Genomic DNA, 22,358 nt, shown 5'->3' with positions numbered 1-22,358 from the left:
GCATTGAGGGATCCCATGTAGGGATTTTGTGTTTATAGAACAAGTGGAAGGAGCGGAGGCACGGGCTCTCAGAAATGACATTCAAAGCCCCCCTGCAGAATTGCCCCTCCCGGGACCTGCTGAGCCGGCCACACTCAGGAGGGCAGCGAATCCTGTTCCAACTGCTGCCTCTGGAATGACACCGCTTTGGCTCAGCATTGGGAAGCTGCCGCTGAGCGTCGGTCCTGGGAATCCTTGTCTGGCATCTGTGGATAGGAAGTCAGTATCAGGACTGCTGGCTCCAGAGCCCAGGTACCTGGCACGCTGCCCACGACCCTGGTCCAGCGGTGCCATCAGGGCTCACATGCTGTACCTGGCGGGCTGGATCGGAACCACACCCAAAACCCGAGCTATGAGCCAGCCTGGGGAATGGGTGCTTCTCTGTCCAGCCTCTGAAGTGCAGAAAGCACACGCGGGCAGGAGGTTGGGTGAGGCTGAGGGAGCTAGTTTACCACGTCAGCCAGGTTCCTCCCTGTCACTCAACATTCACGTGCCCTCTTCTCATCCTCAGACATCCCAGCAACAAATCACCGCCCCCCCCCCCCCCACCCCGTAGGTAATGTTACTCTCCCGCACACAGATGTCAAAGCACACACTCCCTTCTTAAAAGGGCAGTGAGAACTCAGTGTTCATTCTGTCTTCACACCCATTCCTGGGTGTTGTTCATCTTCCTCTGGTTCGGTCCCAATTCCACCTTGATATCCTGTCCTTTATGGACGAAATATGAGCCACCAAGACTCTATCAGGAGTTCTCAACCTGACACTATTGACATTTTGGGGCCAGATAGCTCTTTGTTGGGGACTTCCCGAGCCTCGCCCGGAAGAGCCCCGCCTAGTTCCTAAGGGCCCAGTCTAGTCCCTCTGAGCTGAGCCCTTCCTCTCTGACATCAATAAAAATATCTATATTAAGAACAAAACAAAACATGCTGGCCTCACAAATATAGAAAACTTGGAGTGTCCTGGGAAGGGGCCTGGTGAGCTGAGGGGAGGAGCCATCTGAGCACAGTGGGAAACCATTCAAAACATGCAGGAAGTTGATTTAACCCGATTTTCATTTTTAAAAGGCCACCTTGGTTCCCAGTGCCCAGTTCTTGGTCTGTAACTACCGTTCTCTGTTCTCCAGTAAAAGCCACGGGGGCTCATTGGGGAATGGCTGCGTCAGGGCTCGGGCGGGGAGAACACCAGCTGAGCCTGAGATAGTAACTTTATGACTGTCCTACAGTCAATTTCATTGCAGGCTGGCAATAAATATTTGTTATTAAAAGGGTGACTGATTCTGATTGAGTTGAACTGAGAACCTCTCCTTTGAGGGGCAGTACTCAAAACAAAAGGATGGGGACTTGTCACTTGACAGAATTCCAGGGGCCAATGCTGGAACAATCTGAGCAACAAGTAAATAAGTTGGTACTGGATTAGAACTCAAAGTATAATCCTAACTAATAAAGAGGGAATATGCTAATTGAGCCTCATACTGTCACAAAGATGGTGGCACCCACAGCCAATAAGGAGGGAATATGCTAATTGACTGCCCTGCCCTCAAGGATGGCAATGCCCACAGCCACAAGATGGCTGTAGGGCAGGGCAGTTGGGGGGACCAGGCCTGCAGGGGAAGGCAGTTAGAGATGACCATGCCTGCAGGGGAGTGGTTAGGGGGCAATCAGGCTGGCAGGCAGGCGAGTGGTTGGGAACCAGCAGTCCCAGATAGATGGGATCTGGCCTAAATCAGCATCCAGACATCCCCAGAGGGGTCCCAGATTGGAGAGGGTGCAGACTGGGCTGAGGGACACCTCCCCCCCCCAGTGCACAAATTTTGTGCACCAGGCCTCTAGAGTGTGTGTGTGTGTGTGTGTGTGTGTATTCAGCCATACTGATTAAATAAATGAGGGAGAAGAGATAAGCATGCATCACAGAAGAAATCCAAATGTATGTGTAGCTCCTCTCCCTCCCCCACCCCCACCCGGTAGTTAGTGCTTAGCCACGCCCACCTTTGACTTTGACTGGAGACTGGACTCAGTGGCTAACTTCCAGAGAATAGAGTATGAAAAGGGGGAAATGGTAGCTTTATAGCGGATAAACCTGGCAACAAGACCTTAACCAAGTGATCAAAGTTAACATCGCCAATGATGTCATGCTAATATCAGGTACTCTGATGTGTGATCAGAAGGGCACTTACCCCAGTGGTATTTCCCCCCCATAATACCAGGCTAGTCAAAGTAAAAACAGAAAACCCCGATTTGGGGGGCATTCTACAAAATTCCTGATCAATACTGCTCAAAAGTATCTGTCTTTTTTTTTTTTTTTTTTTTTTTATCTTACTTACCCTTAGAAGTAAAATGGCTTTGCAAAGGAATTCTTTAAAAATATTTTTTTGCCAAAACCAGTTTGGCTCAGTGGATAGAGCGTCGGCCTGCAGACTGAAGGGTCCCAGGTTTGATTTCGTCAAGGGCATGTACCTTGGTTGCGAGCACATCCCCAGTGGGAGGTGTGCAGGGGGCAGCTGATCGATGTTTCTCTCTCATCAATGTTTCTAACTCTCTTTCCCTCTCCCTTCCTCTCTGTAAAAAAATCAATAAAGATATAAAAAAGAAATCTATAATATGAAAATTGCATATTGTAATTATTTACTTATTTTGCATTACCTAGGTTTAAAAAAGAAATCTTACTCATATACTTTTCCCAGAAACATACCCAACCAACCACAATCTCATATTACTGCTTATTCTTTGCAATCCACTCTATACTCTATTATTGTACCAAAATATATTATGATTCCCAGCTTCTTGAGTATTAGGGACTCTCTCTATGCCTTCACATGAAGCGAGATTTCAAAAACAGGAGACATGTCTTGTGACACAATCCCACGTCATTATATCAGGAATTAATTTGACAGAAAACATAAATAAAGCTCAGATCATTTACAAAAATATCATAACTTCTTATTTCCTCTACTTCAGCGGGAATGTATTCTGGCATGACATATAGATTTCAATGAAGGTTATGTATGCCTTTCTCTTATCACACACAAGTAGGACTGGTCTGTTGTTACTTATCCTTCCTGTGCTCTTATTCTGGTGTTCACCTGTATCACTGCGCTTTCATTTTCCTGTTCTTCTTGAATTACCTTCTGATCCTCTAACTCCTCTTAAATCTAAGCATATTTATTAGAAGTACAAGCCTCAAACTCTATTTTATAGTTGTGCCCAAAGATTTACCTATTGAGATACTTATTCTTTTATTTTAATATATTTTATTGATTTTTTTTACAGAGAGGAAGGGAGAGGGATAGAGAGTTAGAAACATCGATCAGCTGCCTTCTGCACACCCCCTACTGGGGATGTGCCCACAACCAAGGTACATGCCCTTGACCGGAATCGAACCTGGGACCCTTGAGTCTGCAGGCTGATGCTCTATCCACTGAGCCAAACCGGTTAGGGTGAGATACTCACTCTTTTATTATAAATTATTCATTTCAGCTTTCCTTTGCCTTACACTTAGGGCATTGGCATTGCTTTTACATTGTGTGGATGGGTTATGTTACTTGTAAATAGCTTTCAGGATTATCAAAGTGGTGTTACAAAAGGTGCTATAAAAAAAGGGTGTTGGGTTGGGCTCTCAGGGAGGGGAGAGGCGGAGCTCCGAGGCCCCAGCTGAGAACAAGTGCCCCAGAACAGGTTTCTCAACCAGGGGCAATTTTGCCCCCGGGGCCATTTGGCAATCTGTGGAGACACTGTTTAACACGCCTGGGGAAGGTGCTCCTGGCATGTAGGGGGTGTGGTCTAGGAGGCACAGGACAGCCCCACAACACAGAATTATCTGACAAAATGACAACAGGACTGAAGTCGGCAAACCCTGATCCATAAAACTCTCCCATGTGCGGTTTGCGGCTACCGCAGAAACATCATTATGCAGCCCATGGCTGTCATTTAGGGAAACAGAATGGGGTGGGAGGGAGAGTATATGGACTCTATGTACTTTGCTCAACTATTCTGGGAATTTAAAACTGTACTAAAAAATAAGATATATTAGTATATTTTTTAAACGACGTTGGCATTGTATGAGCCCGGGGTGGGCAAACTTTTTGACTCGAGGGCCACCATGGGTTCTTAAACTGGACCGGAGGGCCGGAACAAAAGCATGGATGGAGTGTTTGTGTGAACTAACATAAATTCAAAGTAAACATCATTACATAAAAGGGTACGGTCTTTTTTTTTTTTTTAGTTTTATTCATTTCAAACGGGCCGGATCCGGCCTGCGGGCCGTAGTTTGCCCACGGCTGGCTAGCCCCTAACCCCATTTTACACATGGACACAATGTATTGTTTTAAGGTTTGAGTACCCACCCCACTTTCCAGCCACGCAGCTACTATCTGTGTAGGGGGACAGCTGCACTGCTTTGTTTGGAAGTTTGCCAAGACTTGGTCACCATTTCAGGAAAGCACATCTCCCACCTCGTGGTCTTTCAGCGGCCGGTCTGCCAGGCGCCTGGACACGACGCCTTTGCAGCCGTTGCATCCACTGAGGTTCTATACAGACTGCTTCCCTGTGCCTGAGCGTTCCCACGCTCAAACACACTTTATTTATTACTAGATACTTCTCTTTCTCCTGAGTCGTACAAGAAGGATTTTATATTGACATTAACTTCTTGTGTATAGGTGGGTTTTATTATCTATTCATTTCATTGGAGGACAGTAATAAAATATTTGTTATTACAGGGCGGCTGATTCTGATGGAATTGAGGACGTCTCCTTTAAAATGAAATCCAAACTCCTTACTCAGCCCTCAGGCCTGTCATAACCAGCCCGCCTGTCGCCGAGCCCTGCCAGGTCCTTCCACCGTGCCTGCCAAAGGGATCTATTTGTATGTCCCAGAATGTGTCGACATTCTCACGTCCCTGGTCTTGGTACAGGCTGTTCTCTCCCTGAAAGGCCCTCAATCCTCTTCAAACAGGTCTCAGACAATGCTGTGTTCCCCCGCCTCAGCTCCTCACATCCTTCCTTTGAAACTGGTGCCTCGGCTGTGCACCACCTGCACTGCCATTTACCAAAGTTCCTTGACATGACCCATTTTTTCAGAGACAAACTGTAATTTATATTAAGTTTATAAACAGATTTATTTTTAAATTAAAATAAATTCTTAAACGTTGTTTAAACAAATTTATATTTTTAATTTATCTACATTTGTTTTTTAATTCTAGGAAGTGTATTTTTAAATTTTATTATACTTAGTTAATTTAAATAAGTTTATTCATTAAACTACACATACTTTTATTCTTCAAAGGGTATACAATTACCATAAATAGGAAACCAGCATGAATAGCCCTAAAAATAAAGCAATTATAAAAATAGAAGAAACAGAAAAGTTATTCATTTCTATTTAGATAACACGGTCAACAGAAGCCCTTGTTAGAGAAGGAGAGATTAACAGGGAGAGATTAGAAACGTGTTAGCACTGAATTGAGACGTTCCCCCTTTCCGAAGGCTTGGAAGCAAACTGAAAAGACAGTAAGTTTCTTTTTCAGTGTAATTTAATGCCGCCTCTGTTCTCCCTAAACTCTCTTGCTATCACTGCGATCCCGTTACTCACCATTTATCAAGCAGCTGCTACGGGCCAGGCTGTGGCGCCAGATGTTTGCAATAATGAAATACCCAGAAAAGCAGTCCCCGCGGACACAGAGGCTGGAGAAACACACGCGCGCGCGCGCACACACACACACACACACACACACACACACACAAACACGGAACCTGGGCGTGGCCATACAACTTCATTACTTAAGGAAGTAATTTGTGATTCAGAGCCTCTCACTTCAGCATCCTCTGTATGCACGGTGATTGCAGAGAAAACAAACCACCGCAAATTGTATGAGTTAGAGCAAATTAATTTCAAAATTACAATGCTCTACAATCTTTCAAAGTTTTTCACAAAAAACTTTGTTTGATGTGATGTGATCTGGGACCGCAGAAAGTTTTGCAGCAGCGGTAGGCGAGCACAAGCCGAGGCTGAGGAAGGAGCCCGGGCTGCCCTCCCGGACACCCTTTCCGCGGAGCCTTCGCTTACAGTGGTTCTCAACCTTCTGGCCCTTTAAACACAGTTCCTCATGTTGTGACCCAACCATAAAGTTATTTTCGTTGCTACTTCATAACTGTAATGTTGCTACTGTTATGAATTGTAATGTAAATATCTGATATGCAGGATGGTCTTAGGCGACCCCTGGGAAAGGGTCGTTCGACCGCCAAAGGGGTCGCGACCCACAGGTTGAGAACCGCTGGTTAAGCTCTCGCTGCTCCGTCACAGCTCAGCCTCCCCGCCAGCGAGAAGTCCGCCAGGACGCCCCACGGGGGCCCAAGCCTGTGCTGTGCGCCCCGCAGACCCGGCGGTTCCCAGGCGCCCGCTGGAGGGGAAGCGGCCGTCTGTCCGTCTGCCGTGCGGGCCGGCCTGGGAGCTCCGCCTGCACCGGCCGCTGCCCTCGCCTCGGCCCCCGCAGCGCCCAGACCGCGGGCGACTCGCGGTCTCCAGCCTCCGGGCGCAGCCCCGCTCGGGTTACACCCTCCGCCCGGGCTGGGCGAGCGGGCCCCTCCGTGGGCTCCCACGTTAGGGGGCGCTAGCGCGAATCTGGCAGCACAGGGAGTCGGGGGGCAGGACACCGCGCCAGGGCAGCTCTGGGTCTCGGCGAGGGGCAAGGGGTACCTGCCCTCACCCCGCCCGCAGGGGCCCGCACAGCCGCCTGCTGAAGGGGAGGCGCCGGGGGCCTTCCCGGACCCACCGCCTCCAAGCCGCACTGGGCCGCGCGGGAAGCCGCAGGGTCCGGGGACCCCGAGGCAGGGCCAGGGTCCGAACCCCGGGTCCCGAGTCCAGGCCGGGAGGTGGAGAGGGGCGGTGCGACGCTCAGTCCCGCCCCGGGGGCGGAGCCGAGCCGGAGCCTGCGGAAGGTTAGAACCGGGGAAATTGGCCTGCGACTCCCTCCCGCCCTCACGCCTCTCCCCCTGCCTTCCGAGGAGACCCGATCCCCTCCCTCTGCGCACCGCCGGCCAGAACGAGCCTCCCGGGCGCCCTGGTCCTCGGCCCCGCGCAGGGGCAGGTGCGGCACCCCACCTCTCTCCCCCCGGGCGCATCGCGCGGGGCGGCCATGGCGCGAGGAGACATCCCGCAGGACAGGCAAGTTGGGGACCAGGGGGGTGAGCACGGAAATCCGGTGGCCGTGGGCAGCGCAGACCCGCTTCCTTGGGCGCGCTAAGGCGCAAAGCTGAGCGAATGGAACTACAATTCCCATTAGCCGCCTCCTCCGCGGCCTGCGCCAGGGTGATGGGGGCTGTAGTCCGCTCTGCAGCGAGGATGGGGGAGGCGTGGGGGACGGGAGGGGCGACCGAGGAGCTGCGTCCTCGGGGTGACCTTCTGACGGATCCCCACAGCTACCACCTGGTCGGGGTCAGCTTCTTTATCCTTGGGCTGGGCACGCTCCTTCCCTGGAACTTCTTCATCACGGCCATCCCGGTGAGACTCGCGGCGGAGTGACAGCCCCACGGCCACAACCGCCCTCTGTCCCTGCGACGCCGCCTTTGACGCCTCATTGTGCCCGGGTGCCCGCTGAAGCATGGAGCCCCTGAGAGAGGAGGTGCCCCTGTGGCTAGGAAGGTCTAGCTTTCGGGGCTGCCCGATCCTAGAGGGGCAAGGCCACCGGCTCAGGGGGTCCGGTGCTAGTCACTCCAAAACTGGGCACCCACAGTACGAGTTCCATTCATTCATCCAACAGAGAGTAAATGTGCACCTACTGTGGGCCACGCCCTGGTCTTGGCACTGGGGGCGCTGGAGGAAACATAACAGGAAGGCTGCATCCTCACAGAGCTGAGTTCTCGCCAGGGAAGGCAGGAACATAGCGCTGTTCTCTCTGGGACTGGGTTGTTCATATACATTCAGTATAGCTTTCTAGACGCTCCTCGGTGCCTGGCTCTGTGCTGGGCCCTGCAGACCCCAAACTGAATTAGCCCCTGGTCTAGAAAGCAAGGCGGGTGCCAGGGAGCTATTAATAATGTAACGAAACGTGACCCGTGGCCTCCCAGGCTTGGGTCTGGTCTCCAGGGGAGGGAACAGAGCAAGAGATGGGGCACAAAGGGAGGCTGGGCTCTGGCTCTGAAGGCCCCAAATGCTGTTTCCAAACCTTGAGGCTTTGCCCTGCAGGCCATAGGGAGCCACGGGCACTGGGAGGGGGGGCTAAGCAGGGTGTGCGTTGCAGAGAGAATGTGGTTGGTCAGCACGTAGGCCAGAGCCTGGCTTACTGTAGCGCTCAGCGAGTACTCAGGAACCTAGAAGCTGCTGCTGGAGCGGCGGTGGGGGCTGGAGCCAGGACACCGGTGGAGAGGGGTGATCTGGAGATGAAGCGAGGCCCCGTTGGGGGTTCTTAGGGCTCGGCTCTGTTTCAGATCGCAGCCGTTCGATTCAGTGCACATTCACTGAGCTCCAACTGTGCCAGGTTCTGGGAACAGTACAAGGACAGACAGACAGTCCCCACAGAAATTAACCGAACCATCCCAAGGCGGGGCCGACAGCGGGAGGCGGGGCGGTTCCTGAGGCTGTGCTGTAGGGTGACCCTGTCCCCCCTCTCCCGGACCCCTGGCAGTACTTCCAGGGGCGGCTGGCGGGGGCCAACAGCACAATTGTGACCTTGAGCACCAACCACACCGGCCCTGCAGACACCTTTAACTTCAACAACTGGGTGACGCTGCTGTCCCAGCTGCCCCTGCTGCTCTTCACACTCCTCAACTCCTTCCTGTACCAGTGGTGAGCAGCCGGCCTCCGGACTCCCTCCCAGGCCATCCTCTGTTGTCCCTGCCCCACCCCTGCTGAGGCAGCTCCATCTGGGCCCAGGGAAGACCTCCCTTCCTTCCTCCACACTCCCCGAATCTTCCCCCACCCCCTGCCCAGCCCTGGGCTGAGCCTCCTGCCACCTCCCTCGGCCTGACCTGGGTCCAGCTGATGCCCACTCCGCCCCCCTTATGAGCAGCATCCCTGAGACGGTGCGGATCCTGGGCAGCCTGCTGGTCATCCTGCTGCTCTTTGCCCTGACGGCGGCGTTGGTCAAGGTGGACATGACGCCCGGACCCTTCTTCTCCATCACCATGGCCTCTGTCTGGTTCATCAACTGTGAGGACCACTGCCCCTACCCACCTCCCTGCCCAGCACCCCCAGGACTTCAGCCCAGCCTTCTTTTTGTAACTAAAAGGGCCCAATGTACCCAAAAAGGGAAGGCGGCAGCAGCAGCAGCACCCAGATCCCTGATGAGAAACGGAGGCCCAGAGGGAGAGGAAAAGTCACTGTGACAGGCCCCCATTGCTCGAAGAGCTGGCCTCCTGACCCCTAGACCTGCAAGTGTATGGATGCTCCTCCGAAGAGGAGTGAATGGGGGTTGTTACCCCAGAGGATGCCTACCAACCTCATCCAGAGTCCACAGTGTGTCCTGCTGACACCCCTCCAGGGAGCCCCTGAAGCCTACCTAGTTGAGCGGCAGTCCCCATTCTTGTCCCTCCACAGCCTTCTGTGCAGTTCTGCAGGGCAGCCTCTTTGGACAGCTGGGCACCATGCCCTCCACCTACAGCACCCTCTTCCTCAGCGGCCAGGGCCTGGCTGGGATCTTTGCTGCTCTTGCCATGCTCATGTCCATGGCCAGTGAGTAGACGGGTGACTGGAGGCGGGGGTGGGGTGGGGGGGAGGGTGGCCTCTGGGATTCTGGGGGGTTGGGAGAGTGTGCCAGGAGTGAGATGCTCTGGGATGTGGGTAGAGACAGAGGTGATGGGGAGCTGGGGTTGGGTTTGGGTTCTACAGTGAGAGAGTGACTGGGTGAGGATTGGGTTAACTTGGAGCCAGGGGCAGGATTCCTGAGGCCAACAGTGACATGTCGCTGCAGGTGAGGTTGAGGCAAGGAGGAACAGGTTTGGGATTCACATAGATTTGTGTTCAAATCACAGTTCCTCTGCCCCCTAGTGGCGGGGCATTGGACAAAGCACCTACCTGTGTCAGTTTCCTCACCAACATGGTTATTATGGTTCCATCATCAGATTGTAAGGAGCATGCAGTAATAATGAGCACATAGTAGGTGCTCAAAAAAAAACACAAACAAACAGTACAGTGCGAGTGGGAGAGGTGAAGGGCTGGGCTGGGGCCCTGACCGGATTCCCGAGTTGTTTCTGGGAGGAGTGGGAGAGGCCGGGAGGTGAATCTGAGACGGTCATAATAGGAAGTGGGACCTGAGTTGTTATCCCTGTGGGAGCAAGTGGGACCAGCCACCTCCCCACTGCAGCTGGAGTTTCCTCACAGGTGGCGTGGATGCCCAGACCTCGGCCCTGGGGTACTTCATCACACCCTGCGTGGGCATCTTCGTGTCCATCGTGTGTTACCTGAGCCTGCCCTACATGGTGAGCCTGGCATTGAAGTCAAGGCTGCCCTTCAGAGCATCTCAGATACAGCCCTGATCTGAGCCTGACGTCCCAAGGGAGGTGGAGGGGACCTAGCCCCAGTCCTGATCCCCAAAGGAGTCAGTCACTAGGGGACCCCAGCCTATGGCGAGCCGGCACAGCCATAGCATACTCAGCCCCAGGGTGCCTTATGTGCCATGCCAGCTTAGCCTGGTTCAGTGACCCTGAGTGGGGGCGGTGAAGGATTAAGAACAGACAGACAGACAAGAGAATGAGCTGGGTCTCGGTGGGACGCTGCCCCTCTGATGGAGAGACAGCGCCAACACCCACAAGCCGTGTCTTTATTTTATAGCAGATGCCGAGAGGCAAAGTAGGGGCATGATCAAGATGTTTACAACATTCCCGTGGGTTTCAATCCTACTCAACTACATGCACCTGAACTCTATCAAGCCCCCATCACTCAGGCACGTGGGGCCACGTGTTCAGACCATAGGTTCAAGCTTACTACAGCTGTTGGCTATAATTGTGCTGGGAGGGCTCTGCCCTCCAAGCTGGGACTTGCACGTGGCAATGAGAGGACTGTGCCCTCTCCTCAGTCCAAGGCTTGAACCTGTTCAAACACTGTAGCCGCGCCCCACACAGCCTCTAAGCCAACAGGGTGTGGAGGGATCCAGACACCTCAACCAAGCCCGGCAGGACCAACGCTTGCCTTCTGCAGGAGCTGGCCCGCTACTACCTGGCCAGGAAACCATCGCTGGCACAAGGTCAGGAGCTGGAGACCAAAGCTGAGCTCCTCCGGTCTGGTGAGCCCTGGGCCCTGCTGGGGAGGGGGAGGCCCAGAGGAAGCTAGAGGCACCTCCCCGGGGAAAGACGTGCTTTCTGTCTCCAACTAGAGCCCTCCCCGCTAGTAGTAGCCTTGTATGAGCAGAGGCAGAAAAAAAAATCATGAATGAAGTCCTCCCTTTGCCCTTTGGGCCTCAGAGTCCTCCTCCGTAAGGGGGAGGCAGTAGCACTTCGGGCATGCAAGTTCTGGATCTGAACGCATCTGAGTTTGAGTTCCAGCTTCACAACATCCAAGCTGTGTGGCCTCAGGCAAGTCACTGACCCCCCCTGAGCCTCCATGTCCTTCCTTATAGAGCAGTGGCAGTGAGACAGTCCCTTCAAGGTGCTTAATCTACCCAGCACATGCATGTGCTTAATAAACAGTAGCTAAGCCTATTTCTGTTGTTAATTCTCTTTGCCTGAACCCTGGGCTGAAGGAGGGTCACTTGTTTTAATTGCTGGGAATCTCCCCTCATAGGTAAGGTTCACAGGCGTGACCCTGCCGTCCCTCTTGCCCCAGATGAGAAGAACGGGATTCCCAACAGCCCTCAGAAGGCAGCCCTGACTCTGGAACTTGACCCTGAGAAGGAGCCAGAGCTGGAGCCAGAGGAACCCCAGAAGCCAGGAAAACCTTCAGTTTTCATTGTCTTCCGAAAGGTTTGCCTTGGATATAACCCCCAACCACCACCCCTGGGGAAGAGACGCCGCTCTCTCTGGCCCTCCCCAGAGACTCAGAATGGAACGGGGCCTTAGTATTCACCTGGTCCACCCCAGGTGGCAGGGTCAGTGGGTCGCGGACACAGCGGAGCCAGGCCCCAGGTGTCCTGCTCCCGGGCCAGGGCTTTGGCAGGAGGGTGGGGGCTGAGTGTTAGGCCCCAGGCCTGCCCCCCTGCTCACACCCCTGCCTCCGGCTCCCAGATCTGGCTGACGGCGCTGTGCCTTGTGTTGGTCTTCACAGTCACCCTGTCTGTCTTCCCTGCCATCACAGCCATGGTGACCAGCTCCACCAGTCCTGGGAAGTGGAGTGAGTGCTGGGAAGCGGGAGAGGGCTGGGCAGGGGAGCGAAGGGAGAGCAGGAAGAAGGGAGTGGGGACCAGGATGAGCCTCTCTCTCTCCCAGGTCAGTTCTTCAACCCCATCTGCTGCTTCCTGCTCTTCAACATCATGGACTGCCTGGGCCGGAGCCTGACCTCGTACTTCATGTGGGTGAGCACACCTGGGCGGGGGCCTGAGGGTTCTAGGCAGCAGCTGGATAGCAGAGGGTATGAAAGAGCACAGAACGGGCATTTCCCAACAGTCCAACCGTCTGGGCCTGGAATGGACAGACACCAGTGGCAGTGAGCAGCGGCTCCGAGAGGTATGCAAGCCCGGGCTTGCACTGGGAGCTCCTTGGAAGCGGACACTCTGTCCAGTGGACCCGTGTCCTCAGCATCCAGCCCAGGGCCAGCCCTCTGTGCTTGGAGACGTGCGTGGAGGTTTCTGTGCCACGTGAGAGGGGCCACAACAGTCCTAGTGTTTGCATAGCTTTGAGCCAAGGTGCTGTGTCATTAAATGAAATCTTTCAAGGAGACACAATAAAGACAGTAGATCCAAGAGGAGCTGCTCTGATCTGAGCAGGATGGGGCTTGGATCCCCAGCTTCCAGTCCCATTCAGCAGCCCCATCCGCCCCAAAGGGGTCTGTGGAACCCCCAGGGATGTTCGGAGGAACCAAGTTTGAAAACCAAAGATGCTGTCTAAGGCCTCTTCCGATCCTGCCATGGACAGACCACAAGCTGGGGATGGGCAGAGGCAGAGGCCGGTCCTTGTGCGCTGGGTGGCCTTGGCCCACCCCCTCGCCCTCCACAGGCCCGAGAGCTGGGCCCTGACCAGCTCATGTCGGGCGGCTCAGGGGAAGTGAGGCAGGAGTCTATCGGGGTGCCCCTGGAGCAGAGGCCCTGCTCGCAGGGACTGCCCTGACCCCAGCTTCTGCCGCAGCCGGACCAGGACAGCCGGCTGCTGCCCCTGCTGGTCTGCCTGCGCGTCCTGTTCATTCCGCTCTTCATGCTGTGCCACGTGCCCCAGAGGTCCCGGCTGCCCACCCTCTTCCCCCAGGACGCCTACTTCATCACCTTCATGATGGTCTTCGCTGTTTCCAATGGTTACCTGGTGTCCCTCACCATGTGCCTGGCGCCCAGGTCTGGGGAAGGCCCGGGAGGGCCTGGGGGTGGGAGGTGGGTTAATGCTTTGAGGGGGGACAGTCTGCAAGGGGGGGGCTTATTCTGCTCTGGCCAGCCCTGCCCCAGCTGCCTCCAGGCCTCGCTGATGCCACCCTGTCGGCCCAAGAGCTAGGTAGACGGTGACTCCACTAGGGAGGTTCCTGCCTGTGAAAGTCACCCAGGCACTGGTTCTGGGGCCTCCTCGCTGGGCCTCAGTTTCCCCATCTGTGAGATAAACGGGTTGGACTATTATTTCTTGGGGCCCAGATACTCCCCAATTCTCAGTTGAAGGGGAGCTAAAGTTTTGCTCAAAAGCAGGGTTCATAGGCTATTAGTGTCCGGACAATGGAGTTGAGAATCCAGAGGTGATGGGGCCGGGCAGTGTGGGGACGTTTTATCAAGAGGGACAGCAGAATCTAGAATCCTAGAATACTGGACCCCAGGGGCCTAGAGATGTTCTTGTCCAGGGTCCCCGTTTCACCGATCGGGAAACAAGTCCGGAGAGAAGGGCCTCATTCCCGTGACTGGAGGTTGGGTCAGCACAGACCAGAACTCAGTGTCCCCTAAGGAGGGCTGGGCCACTGGGGCTGGGTCCAGGCTGGGCAGGGCATTGTCTAAGAGCTCTCGCCCCTGTGTGTTCTAGGCAGGTGCTGCCACACGAGAGAGAGGTGGCCGGCGCCCTCATGACCTTCTTCCTGGCCCTGGGGCTGTCCTGTGGAGCCTCCCTCTCCTTCCTCTTCAAGGCGCTGCTCTGAAGGCTCCGTGGAGGGCTCTCCCAGCAGCTCTCTTCTCGCCATCCCTTCGGAGCCGAGACCCAGGGCAGAGGAGTGGCGAGCCGGCTCAGGCTCTGCTGGGCTGGGGCCCCTTGGTCTGGAGGTGCCCGGAGGAGGCAGGTGCCGTTTCCTTCCCGGGCTTCCTCGGGGTGCTGCGAGGAAGACTTCACCACCGGTCATGCCAACCCTCCCCCAGGGTGGAGGCGACGCTCAGAGACGGACACTATCCAGAAGCACAGAAGCCCTCCCTGAACAGGTGGCTGTCGGGCCGAGGGCCGTGGCCCTGCCCAGCATCGGGAGCGCATGTATCGTTGGTCACAGAACACAACCTTGGCCATCGAGGGAGATCCGAGGCCACCGCGGGGCCTCGCCGAGGGTGCGGCTGGTGTGGCCCCAGCCTCAGGTTCCGAGTGGGAGTGTGGGCCGGCCCAGGCCAGGAACTCTTCTTCTCCCCAGGCCTCAGCGACCCCGTGGTCAGGTCTCTCGGGCCCCAGGACAGAGGATGCCAGGGAAGTGGAGGGGAGCAGGGAGAGAGAGCAGAAGTGAGGGATCTGAGGGTGCTCAAAGGACCGTCTGGGCCTCGACAGTGTTTTTGTTGCCAACACTTACTGTCTCCACCCCCAGAGCCCAGCAGGGCGGGGCCCCAGGCCTGTAGTTAGCCTGCATGTGTGCACTGCGCTTCAGTGTGCAAAGCTCTTCTGCGCCTGCTCTCTCACAGCCGGCCCTTGGAGGGAGCCGGGCAGGGACTGTGCTCCCCCTTTGTACAGGTGAGGGAACCGAGTAAGTGGCCGATTCACAGCAGAGCTGGGCCCCCTCCTCCCTGTAGGTGCTGTTCTTCCAGCCCAGTCCCTGCTTCTCTCCCTCAAGGGGCTCAAAGCACAGCGCTGAGCACTCCCCCTTTCTGCTGTTTCTCTCTGATCCTGCTCCTGGGTCCAATAACAATCTTCTTCATTTGTATAATGAGGTCTCTGAGTCTTTCTTTCCAAAGTGCTTTCAGCTCTATTGGATTTGATGAGTTGGGTGGGGTGGGGATGGTTGTACCCATTTGGCAGTTGGGATGACTGAGGCCCGAGAGGGGCAAGGATTTGTGAGCATTCCTGCAATGGCCAAGGGATATTGACCTGCAAGGAGCCCTGTACTCCTGGGCCAAGCACTGGGCTGCATGGACGACTACCACTCTTCCAGGGTCCTCTGCATCGCAGGCTTCCCTTTCTCAGAAATGGAGCTTTGCAGAGGCAGCCAGCTGGTTCTGAGGGACGGAGGAGAGGCCTGCTTCACCCACCCCTGTCCTACCGTGCCCAACCCAGAGAAAAGCACGGTGGGTTTTTTGCCATTTTAGGCACTGACTTTGCTGCCCACTTGCCCCCCTCCCTTCTGTGAACAGTCACTGAGGAGCTATTTTATACCGGGAGCTGAGCCAGGCCCCCTGCTCAGAAGCCAGAGGCGGTTTTGATATCAAAGAGGAAAGTGAAGCAATATATGGCCTTGACAGCTGACATAGAAGCCACAGGAAGATCCCCAGTGAGGATTCATTCTTTTGACCACAATTCATGGTGCCAGGCCCTGGTTGGTCTGTGTTCCCAAGGCCATAGGAGACAATGCAACTTGTCCTGGGGTTTGTGAAGGCCCTGGGCCTTCTGGGAAGTCAGGGCAGGCATCCCAAAGGAAGCATTCCCCCAGCTGGGTCTTGAGGGATGAATATGAGTTTGCTGGGCTGGAGTGGGGGAAGGGCACCCCAGGCAGAGGTACCAGAGGGTGGGTGTGGAAGGCATGGACATGGAATATTCAGGGAACAGTGGGGACTTCTGGCAGGGGGTGGGGTGAGGAAGCCCCTAGGATGTGAGGGAGGGAGAAGAGAGGTTGAGGCTGGAGCAGTGGGTTGGGGACAAATGATAAAGAACCTTAGCAATGAGGACTAAATGGGAGTAGAGAGAGGAGGAGGGATACGGGAGAGAAGAGGGCATTTGTCTCTACAGAGGCTGCTTAACTTAGAGGTTAAGTGCCTGTTAAGAGTTCTAAAACCAAAGCCAGGCCTTTCAGAATGCAAGGTGGTTCAACATACAGAAACACATCGGTGTAAACACCACACGGCACATAAATAGAATGAAGGGGGAAACCACACGATCATCTCAATTGATGCAGAAAAGGCATCTGACAAAATCCAACACTTCAAGATGAAAACACCCAACAAACGAGGAATAGATGGGAACTTCCTCAGCCTGATAAAGGGCATTTATGGAAAATCCATCGCTAATGTCATACTCAATGTGAAGGACTGAAAGCCTCCCCCCACCCTCGAACGTCAGGAACAAGAAGAGGATCCCCACTTTTACCATTGCATCTCTTCACCTTTGTACTGGAAGTTCTAGCCTGAGCAATTTGGCAAGAAAGCGAAATAGACATCCAAATTGGAAATGAAGAAGTAAAACTACCCAGATTCACAAATGATATAATATATACATATACAGAAAATCCTAAAGAATACACACACACACAACTATTAGAGGTAATAAGTGAATTTAGTAAAGTTTCAGGATTCAAGATCAAATACAGTAGTATTTCTACGCATTGTTTTTTTCTTTTTTTTAAAGAATATTGTATATTTATTATTTGTACACTCTGTTATATATCCTTTATTTTTTTAAATACTTTTTCATTGATTTTAGAGAGGAAGGGAGAGAGAGAGATAGAAACATCAATGATGAGAGAGAATCATTGATTGGCCAGCCTCCTGCATGACCCCTACTGGGGATCAAGCCTGCAACCCCAGGCATGTTTCCTTGACTGGAATCGAACATGGGACCCTTCAGCCCACAGGCCAACACTCTATCCACTGAACCAAACCAGCTAGGGCTGATGAGTGGGTTTTCCTCTCTCGCCAGGCCATACTCTGACACACGCTGAGTGTCCTACCATGTAACTCCATCCGCTGGGGAGAGCATCAGATTCCACAAGTTAAGGACTGTCCCGTGAGACTGCCCCACTGCAGATGCCAATGGCAAGTCCAGGTTGTAACCTGTACTTCTGACCAACTGGCTATAAATCAGACCCAGCACCCCTGCCCTGGGGTTCAATTAATTTGCTAGAGCAGCTCAGAGCACTCAGAGAAACATGTTCTTGCTGGATTACAGATTTATTATAAAAGCTAGAAATCAGGACCAGCCAGATGGGAGAGCTGCAGAGGGCAAGGTCTGTGGGAAGCAGACCTCTTGGTAATGGTTTTTAACTGCTCTTCGAATGTCTCATGCCCTCTCCATCACAGCCAGCCCCTGACCCTGGCCAGGCCCCACAATAGGGGCTTTCGGCCTTCCTCTGGCCCCTTCCACGTGGCTTTCCTTGATAATGGCCAAGCCCAGTCACTACTTTTCAGTCCCCCTTAGACTAGAGCCCCTGGGACACTTCAGAAGCCTCTGATTTACTGGTTCAAAAAACGGGAATCGGTGCCTGCTGTGGGCTAGCATTGCCGTGGGTGAGGGCAGGTACTGTGGGCAGATGCCCCTGCCAATTGAGGCAGAAAATAGGTGTTGGATGAGTACCGTAGATGAAACACAAATGCTCAAAGGGCCGAGTGGGCAGGAAGGTGCAGGGTTGAGACTTTGGCAAAGAAAAGACTGTTTGCAAAGGGGGAGTCACTCTTACACTCTGGCCAGTTGTCACCCTGAGGGAACGAAGGCTGGTATTGCCAGATCTTCCAGAATTCAAAACAGAAGCTGGAAATGTGGGTTTTATGTCCAATCTCCTGATTCACCAAAGTTAACAACTAATGTAATTTAAATTGTGTTGTTGTTGTTGTTTTTAACACTGAGCAGGTCGAAGAAAGCCCAAATGGCATCAGATCTGGCTTCTGTGCCTCCAGTTTCTGAGGCCTTCGCACCATTTTCTCCTCTGGCGCAGGTCACCAACGAACACCTTCAGGAACATGCCTGTCCCCTGCGAGGCCTCCTTCCCGGTGCCGGACACAGTTCCCAGGCTGAGCAGCTCCGGAGGTGTTATTGCTGGGGGCTGTGGAATACAGGGCTACTGGCCACTTTTCAGCTCAACAGCCTTGACTCCCACTGCCCGTGGAGCAGTGGAGAAACGCCTTGCCCTGTCCCAGAGCACCTTCCCAAGATTCACAGCGCCAAATAGTTATTACCTATAACTGATGTATCAGTCCCAGTACCTGCCCTTCCCCCCAGACTCTCCTCTTCTAAAGAACCCACGGTTCAATTATTCACAAACACTCACTAACCACCTTTGTATAAGGCTGGTGTTAGAATACTCAAGACCTTCTGCGTCTGTGTGTTCAGGAAGAAGGTGTGCGGATACAAGGTCTCCCTCGTGGGAGGGTTGCTGTGGGGAAGAAAATCACTGGGCTGAATAGAGTAGTAATTAAGGATCAAATACCACCCTCACCACCACCACCACCACCACCACCACCACCACCACCACCCCTGCTTGAATTCCACTACTGTAGTCAGGGAAAGGGTGATTCTAGGAGGTGCTTCTCTGATTAATAAACAGGCCACTAATTTGGCATTGGCCAGAATTTTGGTTCTGGTCTTCAAGGTGCCACCGAGCCCCAGGCCTTCTAAGGCAGTGGTTCTCAACCTTCCTCATGCCGCGACCCTTTCATACAGTTCCTCATGTTCTGGGGACCCCCAACCATAAAATTATTTTCGTTGCTACTTCATAACTGTAATTTTGCTACTGTTATGAATCATCATGTAAATATCTTATATGCAGGATGTATTTTCATTGTTACAAATTGAACATAATTAAAGCATAGTGATTAATCACAAGAACAATATGTAATTATATAGTCAATATGTGTTTTCCGATGGTCTTAGGCGACCCCTGTGAAAGGGGCGTTCGACCCCCAAAGGGGCCGCGACCCACAGGTTGAGAACCGCTGCCTAAGGAGAAAGAAAAGTACTCCTCTAACGCCGCCCAGAGGGTCCGATACAGGGTATGGGAAGAGCCTGAAGAGGGAGGAGACGCGTGGTGAACTGGGGCTCTGGCTGGATCCCATTGTCCCCACCGCGCTGCTCCAGACCCGCGGCATATAGAAAATAAAGAGCCATCTCCTGTGTAAAACGCGACCGACGAGGATGGGATTCGAACCCACGCGTGCAAAGCACAATGGATTAGCAGTCCATCGCCTTAACCACTCGGCCACCTCGTCCCACGCAAAAGCCTACCTTTCTAAATTCCCTTATCTCCTCCGCACCATCTGAGCCCCTCCTACACCCCCTGTTCAGCGCAGCCCTGGTAGGATCTCCTGGAGGGAGAAACCGCAGAAAGAAAGGGTTTGTGCGTGTTCCTTTCCTCCCGCCGCAGCCGCTGCCGCGAACCCGCACCATCCGTCACCCAGCTGTAGCTGAGCTCTGCCGCGGTTTCCCTCCCTGAGCCCGGGGCGAGCGCGTCAAGGTTTCGGGACGCGGTCAGTCCGGGGGGCGGGGATCACGGACTGACCCGGAGGGAGCGGGTGCTTGTTTCTGGGAACCCAGCGGTGCCGCCTCGGGCAGAGCCAGCGTTTGCAAAGCGCGCGGCGCGGGCGGCGAGTGCAGTCGCTCCTCCAGGCGTGCAGGGGGCGCCCTGGCACTCCCGGGGGCCCGAGCGGGCGGGAGGGGCTGTGCCCGGAGCTCGGCTCGGCTCGGCTCGCCTCGGCTGCGCTCGGCAGGCTGCGGTAAATCCGGGCTTGCGGCGGTTGGCGAGGCTGTGGCCCGGTGGTCCCTGCTGTGCGCCACGAGCCCCGAGAGCCATGCAGATGTCCTACGCCATCCGGTGCGCCTTCTACCAGCTGTTGCTGGCCGCGCTGATGCTGGTGGCGATGCTGCAGCTACTCTACCTGTCGCTGCTGTCCGGGCTCCACGGACAGGAGGAGCAAGAGCAGTATTTGGAGTTCTTCCCCCCGTCCCCGCGGTCTGTGGACCAGGTCAAGGCGCAGCTCCGCGCCGCGCTGGCCTCCGGAGGCGTCCTGGACACCAGCGGCGACTACCGCGTCTACAGGGGCCTACTGAAGACCACCATGGACCCCGATGATGTGGTCCTGGCCACGCACGCCAGCGTGGACAACCTGCCGCATCTGTCGGGCCTGTTGGAACGCTGGGAGGGCCCGCTATCCGTGTCGGTGTTCGCCGCCACCAAGGAGGAGGCGCAGCTGGCCACGGTGCTGACCTACGCGCTGAGCAGCCACTGCCCCGATATTCGCGCCAGAGTTGCCATGCACCTGGTGTGCCCCTCGCGCTATGAGGCCGCTGTGCCCGATCCCCGGGAGCCGGGGGAGTTTGCCCTGCTGCGGTCCTGCCAGCAGGTCTTCGACAAGCTAGCCAGAGTGGCCCAGCCCGGGGTCAATTACGCACTAGGTACCAACGTCTCCTACCCCAATAACCTGCTGAGGAATCTGGCTCGCGAGGGGGCCAACTATGCCCTGGTGATCGATGTGGACATGGTGCCCAGCGAGGGACTGTGGAGAGGCCTGCGGGAAATGCTGGGTCAGAGCAAGCAGTGGGCAGGGACAGCGCTCGTGGTGCCTGCCTTTGAGATCCGCCGAGCCCGCCGCATACCCGCAAATAAGAACGAGCTGCTGAAGCTCTACCAGGTGGACGAGGTGCAGCCGTTCTATTATGGGCTGTGCACGCCCTGCCAGGCGCCCACCAACTACTCCCGCTGGGTCAACCTTCCTGACGAGACCTTGCTGAGGCCTGCCTACGTGGTGCCTTGGCAGGACCCCTGGGAGCCATTCTACGTGGCTGGAGGCAAGGTTCCCGCCTTCGACGAACGCTTTCGGCAGTACGGCTTCAATCGCATCAGCCAGGTGCCTATAAGGGAGAGGGCAGGGGAAATGGGGCAGGAGGGGTGCTGGGGTCTGGGAGCCATGAGTGGCCCAGGATGGGAAGTGGGCATTGAGGCAGGAGAAATGATAGTTCAGTGGTGGTTGTGGGAGATCCAGGGTGCCCCGGAGGAGTGGGGATGCTGGAGTTGGCTTTAGGATGTCAGTCTTGGCCCTAGAATCATCAGGCTTTGCTGACCTCTCTCCCCCCCTACAGGCCTGTGAGCTGCACGTGGCAGGATTTGACTTCGAGGTGCTGAACGAAGGTTTCCTGATTCATAAGGGCTTCAAAGACACCTTGGATTTCCACCCCCAAAAGGAAGCTGAAAATCAGCACAATAAGATTCTCTACCGCCAGTTCAAACAGGAGTTGAAGGCCAAGTACCCCGACTCCACCCGTCACTGCTGAGTCCTTCCCTGCCCTAGTTTGAGAAGTCTCAGCCTCCTGTCTTCTGAGGCTGCCCCTCACGCCTGGTAGGGGTAAGAAATGTCACTCCACTCGACAATGGGAGCTGTGGTGTTGGAACACTGGACTTTGAATATGGGGTGCTGGGATCAAGTCCTAGCTTTACCACTAATTAGCTGTGTGGCCTTGAGCAAATCCTATTCCCTCTCTGAGCCTCAGCTATGCCGTCTGTAAAAAGGGAGGTGAGAAAATCTACCTCACAGAACTGTTGGGAGGCTCAGATGAGATGCTATCTGTGAAAACACTCTGTAAGCTTCGTAAAAATGTGAAGTGTTATTAATATTATTACAGTATTGTTGTCTTTGTTATTGTTATTATTAACGATCTTGCGTGGGTAGGCAGTAGGAGAGTGAAAAGTATGAATGGTGCAGAGGGAGAGGTCTGAGTTCTTAACAAAATGGGCTTTTTGTAAAGAAATCAGATAAAGGCTTTGAATTTAGTTCGCAGCTTTGGGGCTGAAGCCTAAACTTGCTGGTTCTCCCAGGCCTCGGGAGTTCTGGAGAAGGGAAGGGTCTGCGAGTCCTGTACCCTAGAATAGACTGAGCTGGGTTGTTTGCCTACCAATGACAATGTAAATAAATGCGTGTTCACAACTACAGTTGGCTCCGTTTCTCTCCTGAACCCGGCAGGCGGAGGGGACGCGGGTTCTCCTCTTTCTCGCCGCGGGGGGTTGGAGGAAGGTGACCGCGGACCCAGGGGCACCACCTGTAAAGCAAGGAAGCCGCCAGGGTTTCTTCCGCAGGCAGACGGCCAGGGTGAATGTCGGCTGGTTGCTATGGAAACCAGAGCGCGGTATCCCAGCATGCCTCGCCCCAGCTGTCCAATTGGGAGCTTCCCAACGGGC

At 54.5% G+C, this 22,358-nt stretch overlaps 2 protein-coding genes and 1 non-coding gene across 7 annotated transcripts; 2 read left to right on the top strand and 1 right to left on the bottom strand.

Moving 5' to 3' along the window:
- The first annotated feature begins 7,074 nt into the window (after positions 1-7,074).
- Positions 7,075-14,303, top strand: SLC29A2 (solute carrier family 29 member 2). Of its 5 annotated transcripts, none has more exons than XM_070427572.1 (12): positions 7,075-7,193; positions 7,448-7,529; positions 8,653-8,813; positions 9,037-9,176; positions 9,564-9,698; positions 10,347-10,444; positions 11,163-11,247; positions 11,787-11,923; positions 12,185-12,290; positions 12,386-12,471; positions 13,241-13,440; positions 14,105-14,303. In XM_070427572.1, exons 1-12 carry the CDS (start codon positions 7,165-7,167, stop codon positions 14,214-14,216), a joined length of 1,371 nt encoding a protein of 456 aa, XP_070283673.1. In that variant the 5' UTR covers positions 7,075-7,164; the 3' UTR covers positions 14,217-14,303. The 5 variants fall into 5 exon arrangements, with proteins under 5 accessions (XP_070283673.1, XP_070283672.1, XP_070283675.1 ...); XM_070427571.1 differs by having other exon boundaries at positions 11,745-11,923; XM_070427574.1 differs by lacking the exon at positions 14,105-14,303 and having other exon boundaries at positions 11,745-11,923; positions 12,386-12,622; positions 13,241-13,318.
- A 5,013-nt stretch (positions 14,304-19,316) lies between these two features.
- TRNAS-GCU (transfer RNA serine (anticodon GCU)) lies at positions 19,317-19,398 on the bottom strand. The gene has a single exon. It is a non-coding gene; the product is annotated as a tRNA-Ser (tRNA).
- Positions 19,399-19,875: 477 nt separating this feature from the next.
- On the top strand, positions 19,876-22,112 carry B4GAT1 (beta-1,4-glucuronyltransferase 1). Its single transcript, XM_070427569.1, has 2 exons — positions 19,876-21,033; positions 21,266-22,112. The coding sequence occupies exons 1-2, from the start codon at positions 19,978-19,980 to the stop codon at positions 21,455-21,457; spliced, it is 1,248 nt and encodes a 415-aa protein (XP_070283670.1). The 5' UTR covers positions 19,876-19,977; the 3' UTR covers positions 21,458-22,112.
- Positions 22,113-22,358: the final 246 nt, after the last annotated feature.

This window comes from Myotis yumanensis, unplaced genomic scaffold (genome assembly GCF_028538775.1).
Source record: "Myotis yumanensis isolate MYYU_CA2020_CCGP unplaced genomic scaffold, mMyoYum1.0.hap1 SCAF_10, whole genome shotgun sequence".
Taxonomy (NCBI): Eukaryota; Metazoa; Chordata; class Mammalia; order Chiroptera; family Vespertilionidae; genus Myotis; species Myotis yumanensis.
The sequence above is the reverse complement of the archived record's forward strand: the minus strand, read 5'-3'. Positions and strand labels throughout refer to the sequence as shown.